This window comes from Apiospora hydei (assembly GCF_038363865.1).
Source record: "Apiospora hydei strain CBS 114990 chromosome Unknown utg000006l_segment0_segment0, whole genome shotgun sequence".
NCBI lineage: Eukaryota > Fungi > Ascomycota > Sordariomycetes > Amphisphaeriales > Apiosporaceae > Apiospora > Apiospora hydei.
In genome coordinates, this window is record NW_027117365.1 from 1,378,178 (window position 1) to 1,389,374 (window position 11,197).

At 54.0% G+C, this 11,197-nt stretch overlaps 4 protein-coding genes across 4 annotated transcripts; 1 reads left to right on the forward strand and 3 right to left on the reverse strand.

Moving 5' to 3' along the window:
- Positions 1–1,222: 1,222 nt before the first annotated feature.
- On the reverse strand, positions 1,223–2,293 carry PG997_007638 (uncharacterized protein; the record flags this gene model as incomplete). The annotated part of the gene is made up of 1 exon (XM_066811953.1): positions 1,223–2,293. The coding sequence occupies one exon, from the start codon at positions 2,291–2,293 to the stop codon at positions 1,223–1,225; it is 1,071 nt and encodes a 356-aa protein (XP_066667295.1).
- A 979-nt stretch (positions 2,294–3,272) lies between these two features.
- On the reverse strand, positions 3,273–6,309 carry PG997_007639 (phosphatidylethanolamine n-methyltransferase; the record flags this gene model as incomplete). The annotated part of the gene is made up of 3 exons (XM_066811954.1): positions 3,273–3,305; positions 3,418–6,090; positions 6,136–6,309. 3 exons carry the CDS (start codon positions 6,307–6,309, stop codon positions 3,273–3,275), a joined length of 2,880 nt encoding a protein of 959 aa, XP_066667296.1.
- Positions 6,310–8,110: 1,801 nt separating this feature from the next.
- Positions 8,111–8,584, forward strand: PG997_007640 (uncharacterized protein; the record flags this gene model as incomplete). Its single annotated transcript, XM_066811955.1, has 1 exon — positions 8,111–8,584. One exon carries the CDS (start codon positions 8,111–8,113, stop codon positions 8,582–8,584), a length of 474 nt encoding a protein of 157 aa, XP_066667297.1.
- Positions 8,585–9,864: 1,280 nt separating this feature from the next.
- On the reverse strand, positions 9,865–10,904 carry PG997_007641 (uncharacterized protein; the record flags this gene model as incomplete). Its single annotated transcript, XM_066811956.1, has 3 exons — positions 9,865–10,092; positions 10,160–10,808; positions 10,888–10,904. The coding sequence occupies 3 exons, from the start codon at positions 10,902–10,904 to the stop codon at positions 9,865–9,867; spliced, it is 894 nt and encodes a 297-aa protein (XP_066667298.1).
- Between the last annotated feature and the right edge of the window lie 293 nt (positions 10,905–11,197).

The following is an 11,197-nucleotide window of genomic DNA, read 5'->3' on the forward strand; positions in this document are numbered from 1 at the left end:
CGATATGCGCGCTTGAGGGGGTCTCGTCCCCGGGATAAAGGCTTGACGTTGTGTAACCTGTCAATGTGCCTAAGATGATGCGAAGTCCCATTCAAATGCAAGTCAGTTCCCGTTTAGCTACAACATGGCATGCATACCTAGCATTGATTCAAGGTTGGTTTGGTTATGTACATACGTAAGGTAGTAAGAAGTAGGTATGTATGTATGTACCTTCCTTCTCTGACCAAAATCGATTATCCATTTGATTGCCAGGGCAGGCACAACTGACGGGCCAATGGACCCTTTGAAGAAATCAAACGTAAACGGGAATTGGAGGCATCCATCCCATGCACCTAACAAATCAGCCCGATGGGATTCGACTCTTCCAACACCCACCCAGCGCAATCTGCTGGGTGGTTGATTTCAAATCGCACCTACACCTACGTCTACGCCGGCCACCTCAACACCAACGCCAACGTGACGTGACATCCGATTATGGCCCGAATGACCTGTCTGTTGAGGGCTCTCTTTTTGGGCATGATGAGAATGAAGCCACGGACGTTTTACCCGTGTTGGCGTTATACATACCCGCCTCATCTCGTCTCGTCTCCGTCTTGTCACATTCGAAGGCCTTCTCTCATCATTTCTCACCTGCGCTTCCTTCTCTGTCGTTTGAAAAGTCCGTTGCTCAATGGGGAAACCAGGCACAGCCCAAACACGTGGATGGTACCTGGACGGGAACACCAGGGACGGGACAGCAATGGGATGAGCCACGCGCGCACACAACCGGTTGGGTTTCAGGATTGCTGACATCTTTGGGCTCCCATGCGCCGCCGCCTAGGAGCATACGCAACCTACAACAGCTGGAGGAACCGTCAGCTACTACTACTGCTACTCCCTTCTCTTGCTACGGCCCATGCTTGCTTGATTGCTCGCGTACTTGCTTCACCCACGCACACTCCGACTTCCATACGTATACCTATACATACAACGTGACAGGCGACCTCAAGTCTTCCGCCCATCCGATGAGAGGAAAAGTGAGTTATCTGACTTTTCTTTCTACCCGTTCCCACCGCCGAAATCGCTGCGTTGGCACCACCCACCTTCCACGATGCCATGATATCTGGCTGTTATGGCCGGCGTGTTGCTGCCCGCCCTCCCAATTCTGGTTACGTCTTGGGCCACCGCCAAACAGTCCGCTCGGCATTGCGCTTCGTTACCTTCACCTCGTCCCCCACAGAGATCACTGCCCCTGGTGGGGCATCTCGATGGCCTGCGGTAGTGGTGACGGCATATCTTTTGGCGTCGGCAGGAGATGAGCATATCGGCCAAAAATGGGTGACCACTTGTGGCCAGCGTCCACGCGACGGTCGCGCATCAGCTTCTTCAGTACCATGCCCGCCTCACCCTCCGCCATTCGCCCTGTCTCGTAGTCAATATTGACAGATATGCAGCGTCCGCAGTTGGCCGTGAGCGCCAGCCTGCATTCTCTGTTCCTGTCGCCGATGTCGTCATTCTCGTGTTTGCTCCCTTCGTCACCACCGCCACCACCGCCATCGCACGAACTGGGGCTGACCAGGAGCTCGCCCCAGTAATCTTCATCCCAACATGTGACCTCATCGCCGTCCACGACGATGTTGGGCCGAAATCGCATCATGTCGGCCGTTTCACCTGGAGGTAGGCGGGAGCTCACGTCGCGTAGCGACGCTTGTGACGCGACCAGGTAAGGTGCCGCCTCGTTGAAGGAGAGCCAGTCATCGTCTTCCTCACCATCGTCGCCCGACCCCTCACTTCCATTCTGCTGAGGTCCACCAGTGATGTACGAAGTGATTGACGAAATCCAGGAGGAAGGTAGTGCCGTGTTCGCCCTCTCCGCCTCGGCCTCTTGTCGGGGCGAGTGCGCAAGTATCTGGCGTCGACCATCGCCAATGTACACTAGTAAAACGTCATAACCCAGGCACGCCGAAAACCATCGATCGTACAGCTCGGCACCCATCCGGTACGCACGAGCATCGGCGCCGTAAAGCTGAATATCGATCGTTTCAAGGCCCGCTGTGTTCGGCTTCAGGGGCACACGGAGTTCGGTATCAACACTCGGCTGCCCCGAAGTCTTGGCTTCGTGGTTCCCAGTATCGGGCGGCCGGTGCGTCACGACAATGTCATCTCCATCGATGGCTTGAAACAAGCGAGTGCACTCGGGAAAGTAGAGTACCTGCACGTTTTGTAGACTTCCATCCTCGCGCACCTTGACAAGCATAAACCTGCGGTCGTGCTCGAGACCTTGTTTATTTAACCGCGCGGTCTCCAACGGCATAGGCCGCAGCGCCTTGATAGGGTAAGAATAAATCTAGTGCGGTCCAATTAGCATTGTTTCTTTTCGATGACAGTATGGCACAGAGATATGGCAACATGCCTGTGTGACTTTCATCGTTGCTATCCTATTGGGTATATCGCATGAGGTGTACAGATAAACAACTTGATTCTGGGGCACAAGCTTTCTATACACCTGTTACACAGACCCAGCAACGTCCAATTTGCAACGAATCCTCGCAGTGTAACAGTACCTGACAGATTTACTTGGGAGGTTTATCCGAAATAGTTGTGGAAAATCGTGGTGGAAGTTGGTATCAAGGGAAACTTTGCTTTTAGCAGACAAATAATCTCCTCGCCTCTGTGATGCGGGGAACTGACCATCTGGGCCGCATGAAATTGCCCCAATAGGATAGGCCATCCAGTCGCGGACGGAATATATATTACGTACTCCAGAGAGGCCTCGACCTGTTGGACCATTCATCCGTCTATTACTACGACCAGAAGACTCTTCCTTCCTATTAGAAGACACAACGAGCCATCAAATCTTCACTCGGTCTATTTCAGGACCTGGGAAACCGGAAGGGGGCAGGTAAAGGCGATGGTTTATCTCCCGAGTCCTAGGCGCCGAAGCCTTTGTGTCCACTTGACGGAATTTGCTGACATTGAAGCTCACTTTCCATATTACTCGTTCTAGGGTAAGGCTGACAAGTAGAGAGCTAGCATTTCTCGTTGATTGGTATCTCAATAATTAGGTATATGGACTTCATATGCAGAATCACGCTGTAATAGAACCCAACAAAACAACACAGGCACCGCAATCTTGCTTTTACCTTTCCCTCCCCCTTTACCCGCTCGTTTCTTTTCTGGACGAAGGTGATGCCCCCTTTAACTCAACTCAACTTGACTAAACACAACATCGGAGCTTCCGTCCGGAAGAATAAACAGTACGTGGCCTCATATGCTACTCTCCCCTACTCTTCTCACTCTTTCTCGGCTGCGGGCGTCGTCGAGCCCTTGGAGTGTGACATACTATAGGGGGCCTACCGGACAAGAAAACGTTAGCTACTCGCACGAATATCCAAAGGGAGCGAGCCCCTCAAGTTCCACCAGAGCGAAGTAACTTACAAGAGCCTTCTTGGCGTTGCAGATTCTCCAGGCCAGCTTCCGGACGGTTCCATCGACTGGCACAACGGCGGGGGCGAACTCAATACCGAACATCTGCTGGATCGCATAAACCACTCGCTTTGCGTATTTGCCATCCCGCTCCACGTGGCTCCCGAAGGGCTCGTCAGGCGTGTTGGGCGCAATATCCGGATCGCGGTCGAAGCAGTTCTTGACCAGGGGCAGGAGAGAATTCTGCACAGCCGCCTCGTACATGCCCTTGGTGTCCACCTCAACGTCGTCCTCGTCGAACCGGCCGATCTGGATCTCAAAGGGCTGCGAGATGGACATGACGTTATGGTTGCCGTCGTGGTGGTAGCGAAATTCGAAGACACCTCGGGTCCACCATAGCTTGTCGCCCTCGAACACAACCTCTCCGCCGACCAAGTCGACATCGGTACCAGTCACGGGTTGGTTGTGAATTAGGATGCCCTTGTCAGTGCTGGAGGAGTCGAATTGGCCAGGCGTCGTGGGCACCCAGCGTCCGAGGGAAGAGACCTCGGTGACGTCTCGAGATCGATTGTCTGCAACCATGTAGAGTCCGATCCAGTCCTTCTTGCTATGATTGGCTGGCGCGGCCCACTTGACTTTGATAGGGGCACCATACTCCAGGATCATCGTCTTGAGTTCGCCTGGGAAGCGGGCCCTAGTCGCCTCCTTACCGGTCGACCGTTCCGTCAGAGTCGAATGTACAGCCGACTCACCTCGCACTTCCAAGGAGTAGTCCTTCGGGTCAAAGCCTGCCAAGTCGGGAGACAGCTTGGTCAGCGTGAGGCGAGCTGGTACATTGTTGAACAAAGCGGTGGTATCTCGGACGATAGTCGAAACACCAGCAGCCAGCTTTGGACGAGCGGACTCCAGAAATTCCTCCACGAAGTGAGAAGTACCGTCCACAACTCGGTTGACACTTGAATAGTAACTCTTGACTGGCGGTGGAAGCGATGAGCGCAGGAATTTGGTGAGACCAGCCTCTTGGCGAATCTCCCGACCGTAGATTTTCCGCATGTGAGGCTGTTCGACAAACTGTAGAAAGCCGAAGGTACACAAGTGTCCTGTCAAAGCCAGGAGGAAAACGGTCTTGTTCCCAGTGATCAATGCCGCTCCCCAAAGGCCAGCCGTGCCAAGGAACCTCTCGGGGTTGTTCAAGAAGCGGTAGATGGACTTGTATGTCAGTCTCGCACCCTGGTCGAAGAAGAAATCTCCGAAAAACCAGCCGAACTCTCCGAGGGACTCGTGGATGCTGACGGCTGTCCATATATGGACAAGAATGAGGACAGCACCGACGACGTGCCTCAACAAGGCGTGGTCAATTTCCCAGTCGCTGGGGAACGAGTACATCTTCCAGCACGCAGCAATGAAGGACGTATACGTCATGACTTGAGAGATGTGGTACATTCCCTTCCATTGTTTCCATGCCTCGTCGGCATTTTCGCCAAACTTGAGGAAGTGGCGCGTCCAGGTCTTGTTCGCAGACTGCTGTGACAGAATAGCACCGAGGCCGACCGAGTACCACAGTCTCCAGGCCGTGGCGTGAAAGGCAAAGAGGAGCTGGAATAGATGCGTGTCCGGTGTCACAACTGCCACGACGATCAGGTAGCAAACGATGAGCAAGGAAGAAAAGTCGGTCGTGCGGAAGAGATCGACGTTGTTGAGCCCAAGCAGATTATGAATCGGAGCGGGAGACGTCTGAGAAGAGGGTCCCAACGGATAGTCACTCGGTGCATCTCTGGGCTCCGCAGACGAAGTCTGTTCTGCTTCTGGAGTATCCACTGCGGTCTGGGGATCTCCACGTCTGCGCGGAGGTGGGGGGTTGTAAGTCTTGTCAATGTGAGGATTCTCCACAAAGGCAAGGAAGGCGAACTGTGCAGCATGTGCTAACATGGAGATGGCCAGGACCTGGTAGCTGGCCACCATCATGGAAATGCCATAGTAGCCGGCATAGCCAATCGAGTACATGGGGTGGGGGGCCATCTCGAAGACGCCATCGAACGTCAGCTCCTGGTCTATCAGGTAGAAGAAGTCGCCCCAGTACCATGCATAGTCTTTCACGACCCGGTGAGCATCAAGTTTCACCCACAGATTGAAGCCAATGAGGACCAAACCCAATGCCCAGCGACCGATGCCGCTGAGGGCGGACTCGCCCTCGGGCACGTGAAACCAGGCAATCGCAAACAAGACGTACGACACAAAGTCACACATGAGAATCAGATCGACGAGTCTGCGGAAAACGAGCCACGTGTTGTACTCGAGAGGGGCTTTCTCAAACTGGTAGTCCTCGGGGATCTTGGCTTCCAGCTCCTTCTTGAGGAGACGGAAGAGCCATGGCCGCGGGTTCTCACCAGTAGCAGGGTTCACAAAGAGCTTCCACTTTTGCGCCCAGATCACGAGCTTGTTATCGTTCGATTGCGCTCTGAGCAGCAGACCAATGCCCAGGTTGTAGGACGCACGCCACAGGAGAAACACGGCACCGAAAACATACTGCTTCACGGATGCAGGGAGCAAGTACAGCAAGGCTATATGGGCAGCGAGTATGGCCAGCACAACAGCATCTGACAGGTTTTTGGGTTGTCTCGGGTCCAGCAGCTGAGAGACCATGTCATGAGTTGTTGGTACGGTGAAGACTACAACACGAGAGCCCTGGGTTAGTATCACGACTAGCGCTGGTTAATATTCCTTACTGACTTGTTCCGTCCGGAGTGCGGCCAAAGGTCTTCGGGGTTTCGGTGCCGGGTCCGTTCCCGGGCCGTCGTTGGCGGAAGCATTGTCCGGATGCGGGGGCTTGGCTGTTGAAGACGGTGCGGTGCGTCTCTGGCGCAGTTCGCCAGCGTCCGTTGAAGGATTTGCTGGAGAAGACATGGTGATGGCTGGGCCAAAATGTCGTTGGTGCAAGGCGAAGTTAAGAAGAGAGGGAGAAGAAGAAGAAGAAGAAAAACGAAAGGATTCAGGAACGCCACTGGCTGGGGCCCAAATACCCTCTGTCGCTATAGACGGCTTTGTCCAAAGCGTCCATGGGCTTCCAAGGTTGGACTACCCCGTAATTCCCTTCGCATCGGCTAAGTGATACTTCCAAATGGCGCAGCACCCGTGGAGATTGACGGGCGAATTGCCGGTTGCCCAGAGGGCCGGTCTGGAACCTACGTCACTTTATGACACCAAACGTGGGGGATCGGGAGACGGGGAAACTTTTCGAGACGCAGCCTCCCGTCTCTGTTTCTGTTGCTTTAGTGACAGGTGCTGGGCGATGGACAATGAGTATTGTAAAGATAGGTTGCTTTCTTTCCCCATGGGAACATGTGCTTGATTGATTGACCGACCACGGAATCCAGAGGCTGGCCGGGGGCTGGATTCTTGAATGGGCCGACTGCCTGGCTGCCAGACTGCCCGCCTGGCCGTAGCTAAGCGAGCGAACGAGCGAGGTGGCAGGGCAGCCTGGGCAGGGCAGGGCAGGGCAAGAGCCACTGTCGCCAAAGAAAGATTGAAGCTACCTGAGGCATGTGATTCGATTGATGTTTCCGTATATTTTCTTATACTTGTTACAGTTAGGCGCCGTTTCCCTGGCTAAGGAACTGTATGCATGCATGCTGTAGCCTGTAGGTAGGTATCTCTAGCTTCTGTACCTAGGTACCTAAGAAGTATGTACCTACCTAAGCTAGCAACAGAAGCAGCAGCAGCAGCAGCAGCAGCAGCAGCAGCAGCAGCCGCCAGCTCAGCTGTTGGCTGCTGGCAGTGCAGATTTGAGTGGATTCCAGCCCGGCAAACGACCCGAACCGGGCCTTGGCCGTTTCGAGCCGAATTCCTTCCATGAATGTTCTATTCCGTTCCCTGGGGATGGCTCGCGCACTTATACACTTGCTTCATCAAGGCCTCAATGCACTACCAAATTGCAATTGATGCGACGACATACCGCCCGTTCCAACGGGCGTCTAGCGTCTAGCGTCTTCTATGCCATTTATAGGCTGGCCCGCCCTGGACTGCCTGCCCTTGTCCGGGATGGCGTCTTGAGATGGCCGTGTCCGTGTCGACAGGGATCGTGGCGGACGTTGCATGCTGTTCGCGTCAGTCCTCCAGGCACGCGTTTGATTGGATTCTTATGCACCCATCGAAACGTCGCCCACGAAACGAACTTTTCCTGCCCCCGGTCAGCCTTTTAGCACCATCCCGCACCCACCAGCCTGTGTGAACTGTCATCCTCTCTCCGCTTCACCCCTGGCAAGCCTGCTCGGAGAAATTGGCCCAGATTGGGCAGATGAGAGAGGGGGGACAGAGAGAGCACGGTCTGCATGATTCCACGAGCAGCCATAAGGCAAAGTCCGTAGCTATAGACCCCTGAAACTGAAAAGGGAATAAACAAATATGGAACGGTTCATGCGGTATCGCTCTCGTGGTATCCTTTTTTTCTCCGCGAGGGAAGAGGGAAACATATAACTGGTAGCTAAGATCGCCGTGACTCATACTCTTGGGCCTTTACTCCTCGTGCGGTCTTGTCCCATCAGTCACTCGTTTACCACCCAGTACCTATAATAATAACCACTACCTTGAGATTCCGAACTGAAGCCTTCTTCAGATCAATCCAAGTCAGCCACTCACTCATCCAACATCACCACCAACACCACACCCAAGTCCATCCAGAGCAACCTAGGTTATGCCTCTGTTCAAGATGGCCAAGGACGCGACATCCAGAAAGGGCGGCAAGGGCAAGGGCAAAGGCAAGGAGCCCGAGGTCGAGACCGACATCTCGGAGAAGCCGCTGCCCACGCCCCGGCCCGGCACCTCGGGCACCGAGAACCTGCTCATCACGAACCGGCGGCAGGCCTCGGAGCAGTTCCAGAAGGCCGCGCGCGCCGAGAAGGCGTACCGGGCCAAGAAGCACGCGACGGCGGCGCGCGCCAACTACAACGAGACCAAGGCGCACTTCCAGGAGGCCCGCTCGCACTTCGCCCAGGGCTGCAAGGGCGTCTTCTCCGTCGTCCGCGCCATCCCCTACCTCGTCAGCGAGAAGAAGGAGGCCCGCCGCCGCGCCCGCGACACCGCCCGCCGCCAGCGCGACCTCGAGCGCAAGAAGAAGCTCGAGGAGGCCCTCGCCCGCCAGAACACCGTCGACGACGACGACGGCAGGTCCGACATGTCCTGATCGAAGGGGCATCTCAAGCTGGTATCATCGCACCAACCGACCTAGACCGCAAGGTCCCAACTCACTCGCATCTACACTCGTTTCCAAGATCGACAAATAAACACATTCGCTCACATGGAACATCTCCCGTCGTGGAGTTTCCAACACCATCACAATCGTTACGCGGCCCAAATCAGGGGCATCGCACACAATCGTTTTTAAAACCCAACAAATACATCAGATCGACAACTTACACGGCGAGATACACATCGACCACCTTTTTCAAACTACCTACTTATACCAATTTTCTTTATCCTTTTCCTTTTTCTTATTGTCTTTTTCTCTCCTTTTAACGACATGACGAGACAAACGTTTCATAATGAAAACCGCGGCATGAACACCAATATTCCACCAATACCCAACAAAAAAACTATAATCCTAGTTTTCTTTTGGTTACCTCTCTTCTGGATGAGTTAAGGCGGAAGAGGAAAGACGGAAAGAACAGCGAAGCGCAATTCCGGTTCTTCTTCACTCTCATCTCGAGATGGTGGTCACGGAAAGAAATTTTATACTATATATACTTGCCCTATATATATTTAGCAAAGACTTAGGGAGAGGTGGGGAAAGGGATCTTCATGTTGATGAGTTTTCCCGGGGAAACTGATCTCGTCTTTTTTTCATATCCGAATGCCTTGTCATTCTCAGTCTATCAGCATCTACTACACTTGATCTTATTTCCAGCGTATCAGGAGGAGGGGAGGAAGTACCGCTCAGTCGGTGACTTGACAGGGAGTGGAATCGTGGGGGGAGGAGGCAGTCGGTACAGATTAGATCTGCCATCGGACAAACAATACCATTTTCACTACAGCTGCATGTTGCAGTTTGTACCTCACTCAACACCATTTCCTGTATCCTGTGATCCTAAAGTGTCGTTCAGAGGAGAAACATCAGTTGGGGATGCCGATGCGTGACGTACCAGTAAACACCCAAGAATACGCGAATCTCAAAAGTCACCACCACGTTAACTTGCTGCAAGGTCTCGACGAGGCGATCACAAAAACATGCATTTATCTGACCCCTTATGAGGAAAGTAGTGCTTTGAGACACACGACCTGCCTTTGCATTACTGGACGGCAATTGCTTAAACGAGTATATACTGTATGAAATCGTAAAGCCATTACACAGCAGTGTGCAGTCTAACCTGGTTGTCTCATGAACCATCCCGCAGCACCAAATTCGTATCGAATCGTTACTGCCGTAAATCGCAAAAAGTATGTTCATCCGCCACAGTCGATAACTTTTTACGTGGCCGCCTTCTTGGCGAACTCCACGCGCAGAATCAAATGCTTGAAACCATAACCGTCCATCTTGTTGCATGCCTTGACAGCATCCGTCCTGTCTGCAAAGCTGATGAAAGCGAAGCCCTTGGCCATGCCGGTATCGCGGTCCTTGGCCAAGAACACACGGGTGACGCGACCGAACCGCTCGAACATGTCGCGAAGCTCGGCTTCTTCTGCCATCTCGGACACCTGTAGTGGAGGAAGTCAGCATGAGTGACAACGCTTGCAGTGAGAAGAAGAAAGAACAGTAACTTACGTTTGTGACACGCAGCGTAGCGAGGTCGTCTCTCTCGCCGTACTTGCTTCCGCCCATGCGCTCGCCCGCAGCCGCACCGCCCGGTCCTCCTCGGAGCGCAGGCGGGACGTAGCTTCCCTTCTTGCCAGCACCGGCACCGCCAGCGGCAGCGGCGACCTCCTCGTCGGCCAAGCCGGCAGCGGGGTCGGCGGAGCCCTCGGCGCCAACGGGGGCCATGGTGTCCTTGTAGGGACAGCGGGCAGTGAAATGCTCGCCGTTACAGATACGACACTTGACGGTCTTGTCCTTAAGCTTCTCCTTCATGGCGTTGGCGTTGGCGTCCTTGGACTCGTCCTTGGCGTCGCGCTTCCAGTTGGGGGAGAGGCGGAAGATGATGTTCTCGCCCACACTGGTCGTGTCCATCTGGGGGCCCTTGGGGTCCTTCTCGGAAAGGCCGAATTTGGGCAGGACCTTGCGCTCGGCGACGCGGGGGTTGACGACCTCGCGGTGCGTCACCATGCGGATGCGTCGTGTCGTCTTGACCTTCTTGCCGTCCTCATCGTAGCGGTATGTGATTGTTGTCTTGGTGCCGTCCTTGTTCTGAATGGTCTGGGGAGGGGGCAACTCGGTGGAGGCGGTCTCATCGAGATCGTCGTCGTCGGCCCAATCTCTGCAATCGAATGAAGGTTAGTTTTCAGCAATTTTGGGGGTGGCCGCGAATTTGTGTGTGTGTGTGTGTGTGCGCGCACCTGGCTTTGTTCGACATTTTGTCGGTGTTTATGGTCCCAGCAGCGAAACGATAGTTAGGCAAATGTTGAGCTGCGAAGATTGCGTGGGAGCGTCCGAATTATGTGGTTGTTGAGTCGCAGAGGTTCGGCCGAGCTCGTCGTCGTTGGATTTTTGGAGGTCGGAGAGTTTTATTTTACTAGAAAGTGCAGTTTTGAAATGTGGGGCAAATTCGATCAGTATCGCCCCTCCATCCCGCCTGAGGAGGGGAGAGAAGAAGGCCTTTATTAGTCATCTCCAGGCTACTTGGACATGCAACGGAGATGGATGCAG